General features: G+C 55.3%; 2 protein-coding genes across 2 annotated transcripts; one reads left to right on the top strand and one right to left on the bottom strand.

Annotated features, from left to right (window-relative positions):
- Positions 1–390: 390 nt before the first annotated feature.
- On the bottom strand, positions 391–12,427 carry RNF40 (ring finger protein 40). Its single transcript, XM_026515822.4, has 20 exons — positions 12,323–12,427; positions 12,010–12,213; positions 11,419–11,586; positions 11,143–11,284; positions 10,251–10,457; positions 9,588–9,709; positions 9,340–9,486; positions 9,172–9,246; positions 8,108–8,227; positions 7,832–8,011; positions 7,513–7,648; positions 6,521–6,642; positions 6,010–6,437; positions 5,806–5,923; positions 5,541–5,690; positions 5,163–5,375; positions 4,958–5,083; positions 3,801–3,941; positions 3,590–3,691; positions 391–1,661 (listed from the first exon to the last, which is right to left on the bottom strand). Exons 2-20 carry the CDS (start codon positions 12,139–12,141, stop codon positions 1,485–1,487), a joined length of 3,006 nt encoding a protein of 1,001 aa, XP_026371607.2. The 5' UTR covers positions 12,142–12,213; positions 12,323–12,427; the 3' UTR covers positions 391–1,484.
- A 121-nt stretch (positions 12,428–12,548) lies between these two features.
- Positions 12,549–16,594, top strand: CFAP119 (cilia and flagella associated protein 119). Its single transcript, XM_026515829.4, has 9 exons — positions 12,549–13,101; positions 13,441–13,472; positions 13,988–14,053; positions 14,217–14,386; positions 14,909–14,979; positions 15,174–15,290; positions 15,373–15,442; positions 15,516–15,605; positions 16,364–16,594. The coding sequence occupies exons 1-9, from the start codon at positions 12,898–12,900 to the stop codon at positions 16,540–16,542; spliced, it is 999 nt and encodes a 332-aa protein (XP_026371614.1). The 5' UTR covers positions 12,549–12,897; the 3' UTR covers positions 16,543–16,594.
- The last annotated feature ends 33 nt before the right edge of the window (positions 16,595–16,627 follow it).

Below are 16,627 nucleotides of genomic sequence, written 5' to 3'. Positions count from 1 at the left end.
TGCTAACAAGGGACTACATTTCCCGGAATCCAACACGAGGCTCCCAGCATCCCTGCGGCCAATGACTGCGAGGGGCGGGGTGAGCCTGCGCGGAGGAGGCCCGCAGGGGTGCAGGGATCCACGGAGTGTCAGCCCGGCCCGGTGGGAGCAGGAGGGACAAGCTGGCGACCGTGGACGATGGATGCTGTCTACCTGCAGGCATACGCCTCCCGCGAGCACAATCTGGGATCCGAGACGGCAGTTAGGTCCAAACGTAACTAGATGCTGGTGTTGGGAAGGGTGAGGTGCGTCGGCCCTTAGGGTTCACATGGCAGCAGGGGCAGCCATGGGAGAAGTGTAGCAGCTAAAATCTGGGACCACGTTTAGGGCAGGAAGCCTGGCTACTCAGAGTGTAGGCTGAGGGTTGGACGTTTATTCATAACAATTAACAGCCTATACAAGACATGTCTAGAGCAGGGCCTGTGGGTCTGAATGGACCCTTGCACCTGTCAGCAGCTCCACCTTCCAGGCCCCTGGCTGCTGCCTTCACGACCCATGCGAGTTTGCTTGGGCAGGCAGCACAGGGAGCATCATGGGGACAGGCTCAGTCACAGGGTGTTAGACGAAGCTCCTCTACCTGGAATGATTGGAAGTTGGCCCAGCCGCTAGTCTGTCCCTTCCCCTCCTGGGAAATTCAGCCTCCACTGCAGTTAAGGCCATCAGGATGAAAGCAGGGTCCGGACTGGGAACCCAGCGGAGTCTTGGGAAGCATGGGGGGGGGGTAAGCGGGCTTGGGAGAGAAACAGAGATGGTGGGGCAGGGGTAGGCTGATTAGAATAGAGACTGATGATCTTGCTTCAGCACTCCTGAGATGAGGGCACGGAGACTGCAGCAGCCAGAGTTTCCCAGAAGAAGAGGATAGTGCCCCCCACCCACTGGGTACCTCCTTTGGCCCTTAGCATAAGAGCCAAAGAGCCCAGAGAACTCCACAGGAAGGAAGCCCCACCCTAGCTTGGAAAGTCTCCCCGGGGCCCTAGAGTTAAGGAGCTGAGGAAACTGGCCCACCCTTGGTCCTCATTTATGGGTCAGTCAGTGAATGAACCTCCTCGTGGCTAGGAGGTCACACCTGGGGGATTTCACCCTTTGGACTAGGATGGGCCCATGGAGACAGCTGACTAGGAGTCAGCCTGTGGAGCCAGGTTAGGGCCATCTTCCAGGAAGCTCAGTTGAGTGCTCCGGGCCCCTCAAGCCGCTCACAGCAGACCCTTCCTGCAGGGCGGGTGCCCCTTAGGCTACAGCTCTGACTGTGGGGAAAAGATGGAACTGGCTTGACACATCTCACTCCCACTAGCATGCACTGGGACCCCCAAACCCACTAGGTGGAGAGGGGCTGGGCCCACAGGGTCTGGAATGGAGGGTAGGGACCACTGAACGTGGGGTAGGGAGGGACTGGAGGCACAGCCCCCAGGGTCCGTGGGTGTTCCAAAGTCCCCTGAGTTACGGGTTCAGCTGATGTAGACGCGGTGGAAGTCGTGGGCACCAAAGGCCGCGTTGCACTTGGGGCACTTCCTCTGGCGGGCCTCATAGCGGCCCCGCACACACTCGAAGCAGAAAACGTGGAAGCACTTGGTAAGGACTGCATCCTTCTTGCGGGTGTTACAGCAGGGGCAGGTCAACCGCGCCTGGGCCGGGCAAAGGCATCAGCTCGGGCACCGTCCTGATGGCACCCAGACCCCAAGGTGACAGTAGGAGGTGGTCCAGGCTAAGCCCACCACACAGCAGAATCCATCTAACTCTCCCCAGAACCCTGAGAGGTGGGGCAGAGCACTCACCGGATAAGGAAACTGAGGCTCAGAGGCCAACCAGGCTCTCAGAACTACAAAGTAGCAGAGTCTGGATTCTACCCTGCTCAAGTGCCTCGTGGTGGCCAGCAGCCAGTCCCCTCTCAAGGCTGACAACCCACAGGCTCAGTCCAGGCTCCTCTGCCCTGGGGCTCTCGCCCCTCTGGCCTTCTCTGGCAAAACGCCAATCCTGGCTGAAGCTGACTGTCTACCTTCTCTTCATCTGCACCTGCTGAGTCACAGCTGAGCACAGCAGTGCCACTATAAATCTGCCGTCTCTACCCTCAACTGGGCCCACCCCGGCGCCATCCAGAGATCCGGCTGGGTCCCTGACTCTTCTCTACGAAGGTTTTACAAATCTCCTCTCCTATCCTGAAACCTCCCACGGGCCACCAGATCTCACCTCCAACTCCAGGAATTCCCTCAACTCAGCATTCCCCAACGTTCTTCCTCTGCCCTCCTTGAAATCCCAGCCCAGCCTACTGCCCCAGCATCACCTCTTCCCTAGCTCTCAAACCACACCCATGCAAGTCCATCTCTTCTGGAGAAACCTTCCCCTCCCTCCCCATGGCTAGCCCTAGCTGCCTCTGCTCCTTCAAGGCCAAACCACAGGCTTCTCTTCCTCTGCCTATCATTTACGCTTTGAGGTTCCCAAAGGAAAGAATGACCTGTCCCCTACCATACCAAAGACCCTCCCTGGGTGACCACAGTTGTATGTAGCTCCCACCGCTGCCTCTACTCACAATCCAAGCCCCAGACAGTCCTTCTACTTCCAGTGCCTTCCCAGCCAGCCTCCCACAGACACCTCATCTTCAACATCCTGGAGACACAACACTGTCCACCAAAACCTGCTTCTCCACAGTCTTCCTAATCCCATGATGTGCCACTTGTCATCCACCTAGTTTCTCAAATCAGGAATGCAGGCATTCTCGGTATCTCCCTTTCCCTCACTCCATGCATCAGTCCATCGCTGAGTCCAAGCAATTCTGTCTTCCGAGTATCTCCTGACCTCCTCTACTTGTCTCTAACACCCCAGGCTAGCTCCCTGTCCGTTTTTGCCTCAATGACTCCAACAGCTTAACAAATTTCTCTGCCTCTAGTCTTCACTTCCTCTGTGCCAAATCTAGCAGCAAATTAGACCACATCACTCTCTTTGATGTCTCCACACTACCTACAGGATAAACCAAGCATCTCAACTTGACCCACCACACCCTTCAGGATCTGACACTGTCCAAGGCCCCCAGCCCTCCCGCTCCCCACAAAACCCACATTCTGTCTTCCAACCACAATGTCCAGCAATCTGTCCTCCAGCACACCACTCTCAACGAAAGGCCTCTACCTCTGCCCTTCCCATTGCTGGAACCCTCTCGTCCTCGTTCCTCACAGCCAACCCTCATTTTTCAGGTTTTCCTTGGATAACATTCTTTCCAGGAAGCCTACTAACCCCCAGAGCTGCCACGCCCCCCTGGCCCCTGCCATCGCAACACTCATCACTCGGAATACTTGGCTGCCGCCTCTAACTGATAGTCGGTTTCAAGAGATCTAAAGACGAAGGCTAATTCCTAGCCCTCCCACACCTAGCCAGGCACTGTGCCTGGCACAAGTATGTGTACGATACTGGGCCAGCTGTTCGATTCTCCAAAACCAAGGTTCTGACCACTTTTGCTACTTATTTCTGGGGTCCCCAGACTATCCACTACAGCTCTCACCAACTCCCCCACCTAAGATTTCCTGGGTTGATGGGGCACAACTCAGCCCCATAGCCCCACCTTGTACTCCTTGATCTCCTCCTGGAGGATTTCATCGGCATCTGCGTAAACCTCCACCTTCCTCTGCTTCTCCAGCTTGCGCCGCAGCCGTGAGATGTCCTCCTGGAGCAGGACAAGAGCTAGTAAAGTGCAAGCCTTCGCCTCTCCAACCACCCGCCCCCAGGCCACACCAGCGACCCTGAGCCACACCGCCCCTGCCCCACGCACACACCTGAGCCCTCTTGAGGTTGAAGCTCTCTTTCTCTCGAGCAGCCCGGCTCTCCGCCAGGCAAGGCTGGATCTCTCGCAGCCGCGTCTGCACATGCTCCAGCTGTACCTTTAGATCCTCAGCCAGCTGGGCGGCTTCCACAGCCTGAGGTGGGTGGGACAGGAAGGGGGGGCACCGTTCACCTGAGCCTGGGGAGTAGGTGTGTGCAGCCGGGGTCCACAGATGCCTGTGTCAAAGGTTCCAGTGACTTTTGCTCTTGGGATCAAGTCCAGTATCTTCACTGGAGTTAGTCCTGCCTCCTGACCTCTCCACCTTCACCTTCGCCTGTTCTCCAAAGCTCCTGACACACTCACTTCCTCAACTGCGTAATGCTCTCTCTGATCTTTCAGCCTCCATGGGGCTCTTCTCTCTGCTCCCCTCAACTCCCGCAACACACTATTCCTCTCCAGTGGCCCCCTCAGGCCCCAGCTTACATTCAGCTCCCGAAACAGGCTCCCCTATTTTTCTTTCACAGCACCTTAGTTTCCTTCACGAGACTTATGGGATCTGCAGGAGCGTATTTTACCTGTGGGATTATTGTCTGGTTATCTGCCCCTCAACACTGGAGGTTCCTACTTCCAGTAGGACCCTCTCGTTCTAGGTTCTCTCCAGCACTTAGCACGCCAGGGGTTCATAGCAAGGGCATGAATAATACTGCTTTAACGAATGAATTAAATGGGGAAGAAAAAAGCCCAAAGGGAAAAGAGGCTAAAAACCAACATTAATCTTAAGCCTCTGCCACGACCTAGACGTTCCTGAAGTTTAACACAATTATGTGACAGAAACTAGCATCCCCACTTCACAGCTGACCAACACAGTGCTCAAAACGTGGGTTCTGGAGCCAAGGAGATCCAGGCCCCAATTCCAGGTCCATTCTTTCTTGAGCAAGTCAGCTGCCCGCCCTGAGCCTCCGTTTCCTCACTGAGAAAAACAGATAATAACAAACACCCTCTCATGATTGTTACGAGACTAAAATGCAACCCCGCATAGACAAGGCTCAGCACCGGGACTAGAACACAGGCAGCGTTCAAGACGTGAGCCGGGCTGTGAGAGGCGGCACAGCGGGGCTTCGGCTGTGGGCCACCATGCTCGGTTGCTTTCTCCCCGGGGCCTGGCCTCACCTTCCTCTTGTTGAGCTCCAGGGCCTGGCTGCGCAGCGTCAGCTCCTTCTCCACGCCTCCGAGGCTGCCCTGCAAGGCCCGCTCTTTTTCCTCCAGCTTCTGCACGGTCAGCAGCTGGGCATCCACCTGAGGTCGGGGCGGTGACTCAGTGCTAGGGAGCCGCGGGCCCCTCCAGCTCCACCCTGCAGGCCCAGGGCAGCCATACCTGGGACTTCAGGCCCAGCACTTGCTCGCCCAGCTCATCCTTCTCCTCCCGCAGCAGCTTGTGGATCTGGTTGGCCTTGATCCGCTCTGACATCAGCTTAAAGTTGGCATCATCCTTTTCCCGTAACTGCTGCAGCAGCCGCCCGTTCTGCTCCTGCATGTCTTCGAAAGCCTGACCGGTTACATCCATCTCTGACAGCAGAGCCTCCTCTTCCTGCGGCAAACGGGCAGAGATGAGATGGAGCACAGGAGATGATCGTGGGGACCGCATGAAAACAGGGCTGAACAGAGTGATCCCGGACCATCTGCCAGAAGCACTCCAACGGGAGGTAAGGGAATCCCACCATTCAGAAGCAAGGGGACCACGAGGGCGTCGCACCTGCTTGGTGGCGCCCAACTTGCGCTGCAGGTGTTCGATCTGCTCCTCCGCCTGCCGAATGCGCCGCAGGGCGTCCTCATCCGCAATTTTTTTGCTCTCCCTCCTGTCCCTCTCCTCCAATTCCCGGATACGGCTCCGTAGTTCATCAACCTACAGCACCAGAGTTAGCCCTTGTCACTGCTTCCCGCTGACCCAGGGCTCTGCTCTGGTCATAACTGCCCAGGGTGGCCTCTGTGCATGCCCCATGGGCCCTACCTGTCCTCACCTCAGCCTTGGCCTTGCGCTCAGCTGCCATGAGCTGCACCTTATCCCGCTGCTCCTTGGGTGCTGACTTGTACATGTCCAGCAGCAACTTCATCTCCTTCTGGCTTTCCTGGGCCTTCCTGGGGAGGCACAGGAGGAAGGCTTTCTGAATGGAGCTGGAGACCACTTTGACAGGGGTGGGAGGAAAACAGGAATAGGGCCTCACTTGAGCTCTGCTCGGAGACCTTTGAGGAGTTCTGACTCCTTCCTCTTGGCCTCCTCCACCTTGGCCTTCTCCCGATCAGCCCTTGAGAGAGCTGAGGCTACAGATGGGGGTCCCAGGCCAGGACCTTCCCGCTCTCGAAGCTCCCGCTTGGGCCTGGCCTCAGGTTCTCGACCCCGGGAGGAGGGGCCCTGGGACCCAGGAGTTAGGGCCTGGGCATCCTCCTCAGAGGGGACCAGCTCCTCCTTCTTCGCTGAGGAGGTAGTACTGGTGGTGCCAGGCACCGAAGCCATCTCCTTTCTGCCGTCGGGGGCAGTGACAGGGCCTGGCCCACCCTCTTCTTTCCCTGGGGCTGGGGCGCTGAGGCCAGAGTCCTCTGGGTGGCCCAGGTTGGGGATGGAGTGGGTTGAGCCACTGGCCTGGGCCCGGAGCTGCGAAGACAGAGAACAGGGCTGAGGTGAGACAGTGCTCACCTGGGTCCAGCCAAGGCTTTTCCCAGGCAGCCCGCTCTCACCTTGCCAATCTCCGCCTGCACCTCCCGCAGCTTCCGCTTGTACCGCTGGGCATCCCCTTTTAGCTGGTGGTTGTGGTTTTGGAGGCTGCTGATCAGGTGGCGCATCTCACGGTTGATGGGCCCTAGGAGAGGGTTGGGAAGTAAGGGGTTAGACCGGCCTCTGCAAGAAGGGCCCAACCCCTCAGCAGGGGAAGAAGGAGAGCTGCAGCCATCACTGCCATTTTGGAGGAGAGGGAAACTGAGACCTTATATAGAGTGTGATCTCATCAAAGTAATAACCTGGGCTGGAAGGAAACTCACCCAAAACCCACTTGAGACTGCCTATTTGTATTACTTCTGTTAATGCAGATTTTTTTAGTATTTCCAAATCTCCTTTAAAGGAACATGTAACTAATACTCACAAAAATAAATCAGTCCACTTTTTAATATTTTTAAACAAACATCGCCTTCTGAGTTTCACTTCTCTAGCCTCCCCATCCAAAACCACAACCCCTTTCTCCCAACACGTCCTGTCTTTCTTCCCTGCTTTATTTTTCCTGACGTGTCTGCCACTATCTAACATACGTGGTCTATTTTTCACTTTGTTATCTTCCTTTAGTAAAATACTGCTCCACAGTAGCAGGAATCATCTATGTTTTGTCTGTAGACATAATCCCAAAGCCTAGAAGACAGCCCAGCTTATAGGTCGTGTTCAAAAATCTTTGCACAATGAACGAATCCCTCTAAGAGAGAGAGAGACACGTAAGGCCAGAGAACCACAGACGGGGCCAACAGCTCATGCTCTGGCTGCGCCTGCTCTGTCAGCCCCCTCAGCTGGTTGGGCCTCTCACCGTGCCTTTGAGCCAGGTGGCATGATCCCTGTTTTGGCCAGGAAGAGGAGGCTCTGTGAAAGGAAGGGGCTTAACCCCTTGCATCTGGATAAGCATCAGCCCCACACCAGGGACCAGCAATCCCAGATAAGGCCCCACCTCCACCCTGTCCTCACTACATACCTGCCTGCTCGTTGGCCGCCAGGTTCTGTTCAAACTCGATGCGCAGCATCTCGTACTCCTTGCGTACCTGGGCCAGCGTGTCCTCCAGCTGGATAACCTCTGTGCGCAGCTTCTTCTGCAGCCCCAGCTCATCGCTCTGTAGGGTGAGGGGTTAAGGACCCACACAACCCCTCAGCCCCCTGGCAAACTTCTCCCCTCTTCCCCCCTGCCTCAGGCCTCCGTGGCTTACGAAGAATTTATTCCAAGGGACCCCTGGCAGCACACAGGGCCTGTGAAGGCCAGCAATACCTTGACCCTGAGGTCTGTTCCAGGGCCGTACCTCCATGTGCTCAATGTGTCTCAGGTGGGAATTCTTGGTGGCCAGCAGCAGCCCCCGGGCCTCGTCAAGCTGGGTCTTCACTTGCAGAGACTCGTTGTAGAGCAGCGAGAACTGGGCCTGCAGCATTCGGTACTCCCCCGTTTCCCGCACCACCTCCTCGGGAAGGCTCCGCAGGGCCACCTAGGGCCAGAGTGTCCAAAAGCGATCAGCAAGAGGATTCAGGACCTAGCCACTACCTCGCAGGCTCGAGCCCTCCCAGTCCTAAATAGAGCCCACCTTGAGGCGCTCATTGGTCCGCACAGCCCCCTGAAGTTCGGCCTGTAGCTTTTCCAGCTCTGCCATACGGCTATTGGCCAATTCCTGGTTTTCCTCCAACTCTGCATTCAGCATCTCAAACTGTGGAATGGAAGGGGCTGTGGGAGGCAGGGCCAGGCCAGGATGCACGCTTCCCTCACGTCCCACCACGTGTGGCCAGTGATGGATTCTGAAGCCCCAGGGACAAGCCAAACCAAAGCACTTTCCTAAGGGCTCCCAGGTAAGTGGGAGAAAATACTGCACAGTCAGTGCTGGGAACCAAGGCTCATAACCGACAGGGATCAGGGAAGCCTTCCTGAAAGACCTGAAAAGGAACCTGAAATAAGGAGTTAACAAGGAACAACGATCCTCACAGCACCAAAAAAAAAAAAAAAAAAAAAGTCCAATGAACAAGAAGTGAGAAAGTCCTCTCAGTGAGACACCTCCTTCAGCCAGCCAGTCAACAAGAATGCCAGTCAACTCCAACAAACTTTCATTTATCTCTCTTTTTTAAAAGATTTTATTTATTTTCATGTGTGCGAGAGAAAACAAGCACGCACATGCACAAGCGGGGGCAGGGGGTAGGAGCAGAGGAAGAAGCAGACTCCCCACTGAGCAGGGAGCCCGATGTAGGACTCGATCCCAGGACGCTGGGATCATGACCTGAGCCAAAGGCTTAACCAACTAAGCCACCCAGGCGCCCCCATTTGTCTCTTTTCTATACTTTCTCTTTGGGGCACCTATAACCACTTGATGAACTATGTTACTTCTTGTTTGTTCCCCCAACTAGAACCTAAGCTCCATGAAAGCTTTGCTTTTTGTCTATTTTGTTCTCAGATATGCCTGCTTTCTGAGTACCATGCTCAGCACTTAACGTTAACAATTACTTACTAAACACATACATGAACAAATAAAACAGAGCAGCAGGAGTGACAGGGAAGGGACTCAGACCGTGTGGATGGTCTGTCCTTAATTTTGAGAGGACTTTGACGGGTGGGGCAGAGAAAAGGTTACGGGAGGGACTGGGAAGAATGGTACCCACTCACCTTCTGCATGCTGAGTGTGATCTGGCCCCCCTGGAAGCCGGAGGAGCTCCCAGACACATAGTAGCCAGAGTTGAGCTGTGGAGAGACAGACCAATGGGGGTGGAGGAGAGAAGCGACGGCTCCAAGTACCCAGCCGTGGCTCCATGTGACCCAGCACCCAAGCCCCACCTGCTCCAAGGCCTCCGCCAGGTGCTTATTGAGCTTCTGCTCACGCTTGCGCAGCTTCTCGATGTCCCACTGCAGGTCCTCCACCGTCGTCTCCATCTCCAGCACCTTGGTCTCTGCTGATGTTACTTTATCCTGGAGCTCAGAGTACTGGGGACAATGATAGGGTCAGATGCTTAGAGGAGGGAACGTGGCTCTCTGAGAGCCTTGGTGCATGTCTAACCCAAACCCTGCCCTGATTTTAATCCCACCTCCAACGAGATGCGGTGGTGCTTCTCTTGTAGCTGGGTAGCCAAGTCCTGCAGCCGCCGGTTCTCACGACCCAACTCCCGGGTGCGTGCCCGAGCCACCTCACCGGGGGGCTCACTGTCCCCTGAGAAGGCAGGGCTCGGGTAAGAGCCAAGTCCAGGGCAATGGGGCAAAGTACTAACTCATTCTGGAGTCTGCTATGTGCCCAGTGTGATCCATCAGCTGTCTTGCCAATTTCTCATGACAAAGCCAGGAGTCTTTATCTCCACTGCACAAAGGAGGAAACCAGCTCAGAGAGGAGAGCCATTGCCCAGAATGACAGGACTAGGGCTGGGAGAAGCCTGTCAGGCTACAACACCTGGGCACTTGCTACTATGCCTTGTGGGTCAGCAACAGCAACCAAACTCTGTGCAGAGTGTTCCAAGGAAGTCTCCAGCTGGAAGGCAGTGGCCCCACAAGGTCAACAACTCCTCCCACCCAGCTCTCTAGAGCTCAACCCCATGAACCAAAGGCAGAGCCCCATCTACAACCTATCCTTTTCCCTGAGAACGTGGCTGATTTATTCCTTGGAGAATTATGGCTGCCTCTGGGCTCGGGCACTGAGAGGAGACAATCAAGACACGAACAGGGACAGACACGTCTGCGGTGGGACAGGAAGAACTAACCTCGGCTGTACACTCGCTGACAGAGTTCCTCCACCCGGCGCTGCAGGCGGTCTGAGGCCTCTACCACACGGGACACGGCTGCCTTGGAGAACTCCATTCGGCCCTGCAGCTGCAGCTCCACCTCCTCACTACTGCTGGCGCCCAGCGCTACCACAAAAGCCAAGGCTGGCTCACTGAGCGGGGGCCGCAGCTGCACTGGCAGGGGCTCTGTGAGGGATGGACAGACCCTCATGAGGATCTCATGAGGATAACAGCCGCAGTTACCACCACTCGGTACCAAGTTCCAGACTGAGCCCTTCGACACTCTATGGCTCAATCAACACAAGTAATACCTGCAATACACTGGTATCCCCATCGTCAAAGTGCAACTATGGAGGCTCAGGGAGCTAAAGTAATTTCAGAGCCACAGAGCTTCCAAGTCATTCCTCAGGGAGACCTTCTCTGCCTTCCCAATCTAAATTAGAACCACATGCAAAGGCACATATGCTAACTCCCTTTCAAGGGCCCCTATACTTTTTTACTTGTGGTTTAAAATGACTTCTTCCCTGATGGCAAAGACAGTATTTCTTTTTGCTTATCTTTGTCTCTTCCGAGGCTGAACAGTAATAGCTACACAGTTAACACTCGATATTAATACTTTTTTGAGCTACATGACTGTCAAACATGACATGCACTATGAACCAAATCACTCAGATTCCAAAGCCTGGGGCCTGGATTCTTACCCACTGAATTTTGCTGTCCAAACATGAAGTCAAGTGTGTGTGGGGTGGGGGGGTGGGGGGTGTGTGAAGGGTGGTAGAGAATTCAGGAGACTAATATAAAAGTTCCCTCTTCTCCAGAACCATTCTCAGAACTTAATTATGCTCCCCAGATCCTGGGGCTCTGGCCCTACCCCTCAGCTCCGATGTCCCTGGCTCTGTGAGAGGGGTCTCATCACGTGTCGGCCCCTCCTGGGTCCCAGGCGCCTCTGTCCCTGAAGACAGCTCCCCCTGGCTCTCATGGTGTCGGAGAAGGGCTTCCACAGTTTCATCCAGCTGAAGGGAGAAAGCACCAAAAATATTATGAATCTCTCAGGTGCTTCCCAGCATGATACTCCTTTCCCAGCATAGTCGTCTGAGGACTGGCAGCTGGATCAAGGCCAGGTCTTGGAAAGTAGGGGGGCATCCACCTGGGCCCAGTAGCGATTGACAATGAGGAGTGTGGCATCATCTGTGGCCTGACGCTTCTCCAGCTTCTCAATTCGCTCTCGGAGCTCATCTTCACAAGCCTGTCGCTGTTCCAACCGCTCTGCTAGTTTCTTGTTCTTGAACTGCAGAACCTTCAGGTCCATCTCCTCCTACCAAGGAAAACGAAGGGGCCGAGGAGAGGGTCAAGCAGGGCCCAAGAATCACAGAGAGAGACAAAAGAGAGCAACTGGAATGGAGAAGACAGTATCCCCAAACTAACCACTAACGGGATTTAAAGAGAGTCAGACACCCACAGAGAAAGCATCTTAGCTGTGAGGAGGGTCAAGTTCTGCTTCTGCCTCTTTCTAACTCTCAAGTCTTTTGACAAGTCACATGCCCTCTGGGAACCTGTTTCCCTATCTGTAGAAAGAAGGCAGACGTCATGTCCTCGGTTTCCTTCAACAGAGTGTTCTGTAAAGTGGATCCTGCTAAGCTTGGGGGAACAGGGAGTAAAGGTTCTGGACGATTTGGGCGGAGAACAGAGATGGGAGTCTGACAAGTTGTGAGGACTGGGGCAGGAGGAGCCCACGAACCGTGGAAGAGATGCCCCCAAGACGAATGGGCTCTATAAGCGTGGTCGTGGTCTTCTCCTCGCGGCTCAGCTTCTTCTCTGGGGGCCCTGAGCCCCCGTCGCCGGCTGCGCGTTTGTTGCCGGGTCCAGACATGGCCGCGGCGGCGAGGAGCGGCGCAGGGTCTCCCGAGGGACGTCAGGCAGGCGTAGGCGGCACTTCCGTCACCTGCAGAAGACAGAGAGCAGAGATGTGGAGGCGGCCAGTGCTCCGCAGCCCCAAGCCTTCCCCGCACACACCTGCTGGATCCCGCCCCCGCCTGCCCCGTGCCCCTCACCGGCAGCAGGCTCAGCCTAGCGCCATCTTGGACTTCACCGGACGTCACCGGTCTCCTCAGCACAGAGCGCAAGCGCCGCAGGCAATGCCGGATGTGGCGAAACTTCATTTCCTGTTTCTATTGGTCGCGCTTTGTCCCGCCTCTCGGATCCCGTTTTATTTCTTCCTGAACACCTCCTCTTTCTCCCGGTGATTGGCCAGCAGACAGTTCCCGTTGCAACTGACACCACACTCACATCCTCCAGCCCTAAGGGCATCACCTGCCTTCGATTAGCCACTTTGAAGCGAGGGCACGGGGGCGGGGCTTGAAACTTATTGCGCATGCGCATTTTCTTCTCACTGATTGGCGAGCGTCCTACACTTGCTCCCTCCCTCCACGAGCTCCCTTAGCAACGGTCGCCGTTGAGACGGAGGGAGACGCCCCCTGCGGATTGGCTGCACCCGGCCTCTCTGCGGCATAGATTGGCTGAGGCGTCGCTGGAGGGAGGGCTTGACAGTCGCCGCGCAAGAACCGGCATTCCCAGGACCCCGGCGGGACATAGCCTGTGGTGACCCGCGGCTAGGAAGAGCGACAAGATGATCCGCCAGAAGTCCAGCCAATTCATGGCACTGAAGACACAGTCGGAGCTTGAACAGCTCTCAGAACTGCAGCGGGAGCCTCAGGGGGACCTCAGTTCAGTGGATGGGTCCGTCACGCGGATGGTAACAGGTGTGCTGACCGAGTCCAGAACCGCGGCTTCGGTAGAAGCGGATGAAGATCCTGCAGCCAAGTTGTTCCCGGTGAGGGCGGGACCGAGTGGCAGGCCGCTCATGAATGTTTGTAAAAGGGCTCCCCGGCAAGGCGTCACCCGTCGTTATGTTTATTAACGTTCAAGACGTTTCCTGGGTGCCTTGGTGAAGAGGCAGGGGTATGTGACTCCTATTGTTAAATGCTCATGAAAAGTACTTAGGGCCTACTGAAGCCTGGCCTGCCAGCGTTACTCGTGCATAATCCTTAAAATGAGAATGCAAGTTAGCGGGGTCTCAGGCCCCCTGGAGATTCCCGACGGGTCAGGGACTGGGGCCAGGGACAGCATAGCTCCCCCTGCCCAATCCGTTTGTTGTTTTTTTTCTCCGCAGCCCCCGTTGCCCCAGCCGCGGATCTGCATGTGGTGAGTGTGAAGAATCTTGGGGGGAAAGTTACACTTTACACTTGCATTATTCCTCCCCACCAGTCCTGTCAAACAGCTGGGGGCGTTCCCCATTTGACAGATGAGGAAACTGCAGTTATCCAAGATGACTAATCTCCAGCTTTCCTGCCTCTCCAGTCCAAAGACGGAGGGTGGGAAGACGACTAAGGATGTAAATGGAGTATCGACTGCTATGGAGCATTGTATAAATGGAGACACTGAAGCCACATGGGGAGTGGCAGAAACAAGAACTCAAGTTTCCTAATCCTCACCTTTATAAATGAAGAAGATCGTTAAGAGTTCATTTAAGCCATATCCCTTATTTAAAGATGGAGAAAGTTACACCCAGAGAGGAAGTGACTTGCTCTGAAAGGGTAGTGGAAGGGCTAACCCTCAAACTCAGGGCTCCTGGTTCCCAGTCCAATGCTCTAGCCATCATAGCCCTGCATTGAGACTAATGCCTGATGGCCACCTTTTCTCCTCTGTTCTTATGACAGGAAGTACCTGGACATCCATTCCATGCACAGGCTGGAGAAGACAGCCAACACTGAGGAGATGAGGGAGTATGGGGCTGGGGCAGGGAAGAGCAGAAGAGCTGGCTCCCGGGGAAGACTAAGGGGGCTGGGCTGGGAAGGTGTGAATGCCCGGCTCCAGAGCACGTGGTGTGCCAGTGTGGGGTGGTGAAGGGGGCCTGGCTCAGTCCTTCCTTCCTGTCTCCCTCCCAAGGGTGCTAGCTGAGCTCTTGGGGCTAAGCTGTCCTGAGCAAAGCCTGCGGGATGCCATCACCCTGGACCTCTTCTCCCACGCACTCATCTTCTGCCGCCAGCAGGGCTTCTCACTGGAACAGACATCGACAGCTTGTGCCCTGCTCCAAGATCTTCACAAGGCTTGTGTTGGTGAGAGGAGGCAGCTACCAAAGGGTTTGAGCCCAGGGGACAGTGGAGGCTGGGATGGCACAAGTGACCACGGGAAGCAGTATTCGTTCTGTCATTACAAGCAGTATTACCGCACACAAGTGACGAAACCATCCATTTCCTTAGAGACAGCACCAACTTTATGAGATTGTCCTGAGGAATAGTGTAGGTGATATCCATCAACATAAAGACAGTGCTCAATAGCTCCTCCACCACCTCCCACTCTATTCCTGGACCTGATTTCCTGCAGAATGTTTAACAAGAGCTGAAAAATTTCTTGTTTTATCACATGTCACTTAAGGGCAGGACCTCGTCTTGTTCAGTGCCTAGAACAGTGCATTGTGGGTACTATCTGTTGAGTGAGTTAATGAAACAAGGAACGACTTAAACTTAGATCTGTTCACTTCCAAAGCTATGTAGCTGGTGAGTGATAAGTAGCTGGTGAGTGAAATGAATGATTATCCGGGAGGGGACTCACTTGTCACATCTTGCTTTCCCTCCCAGCAACCCCCTTGGGCAACGTGGAGGAATGTTACCGCTACTTCACCAGTGTCCTTTTTCGCCATGGAGTCAGGGTCAGTTCCCCTGGAACGGGATCTTCAGTCTCCCACAGATAAGGTCTAGCCCAGTCTCCTGTCCTCACACTCATCACCCTCATCTTGCCTTGAAGGCGGAAGGGGCTCTCCCTGCTCCTAGATGGCTGGGCACTTGGAGAAAAGGTCAGGGTTCCTGGAAGGGTCAGTCCTCTAACTCCCAATCATCCCCACAGCGGCCCCCCTTCAGCATCAACCTCTTTAGGGAGGAACAGCTGCTGGCCCTGGCAGATTACGTGGTCAACACCTACTTCCGCCACTTCAAGCTCTACAAATATGTTTTCACACCCCAGGTACGGAGGCCTCCCTTCATCTCCCCCTTTCGCTCAGTGCAGATGTCCTCCTCTCAGCTTCTCTTCTCCTCCCTCTTCCCAGGTGCGGCTGGATCTATCTTTGACTTACGTGGGGCTACAGCCACCCAAGCTCTGGCCAGAGGACGAGACAGGTAAGGGAGAAGGCTGGGGCTGGGGCTGGGGCTGGGGCTGGTGCTGAAGCCTCTTCTTGCTTCTGGCCTGCAGAGAAAGGTGGCGAGGAGGCGGAGGAGCAGGCAGTCACCCCACAGGAGGAACCAGAAACAGTGGTCCCACCAGAGCCACAGCCAGAGCCAAGTGAGGATGGGTTAGGGACCCCCGTGACTTTGGGCAGCTGTAAAATAAAGGGTTTAGACCGCATCAGGACTTCAGGTCTGTTTTAGGCACAGTGTCCTTTCTCCAAATGATTCCTTATGCAGAAATCCAAGGTGACAAACAGGCAGTAAGAGTGCAGCTGCTGGGGGTGAGGCAGGAGCTCCAGGAAAGGATCGTGATAAAACCAGTGATGGGGGGGCACCTGGGTGGCACAGTGGATTAAGCGGCCAACTCTTGGTTTTAGCTTAGGTCCTGAGCTCAGGGTCCTGAGAGTGAGCCATGTCTCAGGCTCCATGTTCTTCACGGAGTCTGCTTGGGACTCTCTCTCCCTCTGTCCCTCCTGCTTGAGCACGCATGTGTGTGTGCGCGCACTCTCTCTCTCTAAAATAATATTTTTTAAAAATATAAAAAACCAATGCCAGCCAGCACATATTTGGCAATACTATGGTGCCAGGCAGGCCCTGTTTTAAGCATTTGACATTGCATCTTCCTTCAGGCCTAGGCACTAGGTGCTGTCACTATCTACACAGTACGCAGGGGGAAACCAAGGTATGCAAAGATGAAATCACCTGTGTGAGGTCACTTATCTGCTGATTGGCAACCCAGAGAGTCCAGCCTGGCCAGTCCCCCCACCTCTCTCCACAGAAGGGTTAGCTGGCCTTCCCTGAACTGAAGCTACACGGCCACCGGTCGCCCCACAGCATCTCTGCTGACCCGCCCCTTCTTCCCTGCCCCGGCAGGCCAGGTCTCCACCCTGCAAGCCTACATCAGGACCCAGATGAACAAGGAACTGAGGCAGCTCCAACAGCTGATGGAGGAGCGGCTCCAGGCCAGCGAGGAAAGGCTCAGCAGCAAGCTGGCCACACTAGAGCGGCCCTTCCAGCCACCTTCCAGCAAAGGCAAGAACAAGACCAAGTGACCCCCAGCATTTTCGCCAATAAAGGCCTGGGGCAGGGTAGCCCCATCCCCGCCCCCCCTCCCGAGCACCTTCTGGGCTCCGCTGC

The sequence above is a fragment of the Ursus arctos genome, unplaced genomic scaffold, assembly GCF_023065955.2.
Source record: "Ursus arctos isolate Adak ecotype North America unplaced genomic scaffold, UrsArc2.0 scaffold_2, whole genome shotgun sequence".
NCBI lineage: Eukaryota > Metazoa > Chordata > Mammalia > Carnivora > Ursidae > Ursus > Ursus arctos.
Note: the sequence above shows the minus strand (reverse complement) of the source record. Positions and strands in the feature narration are given on the sequence as shown.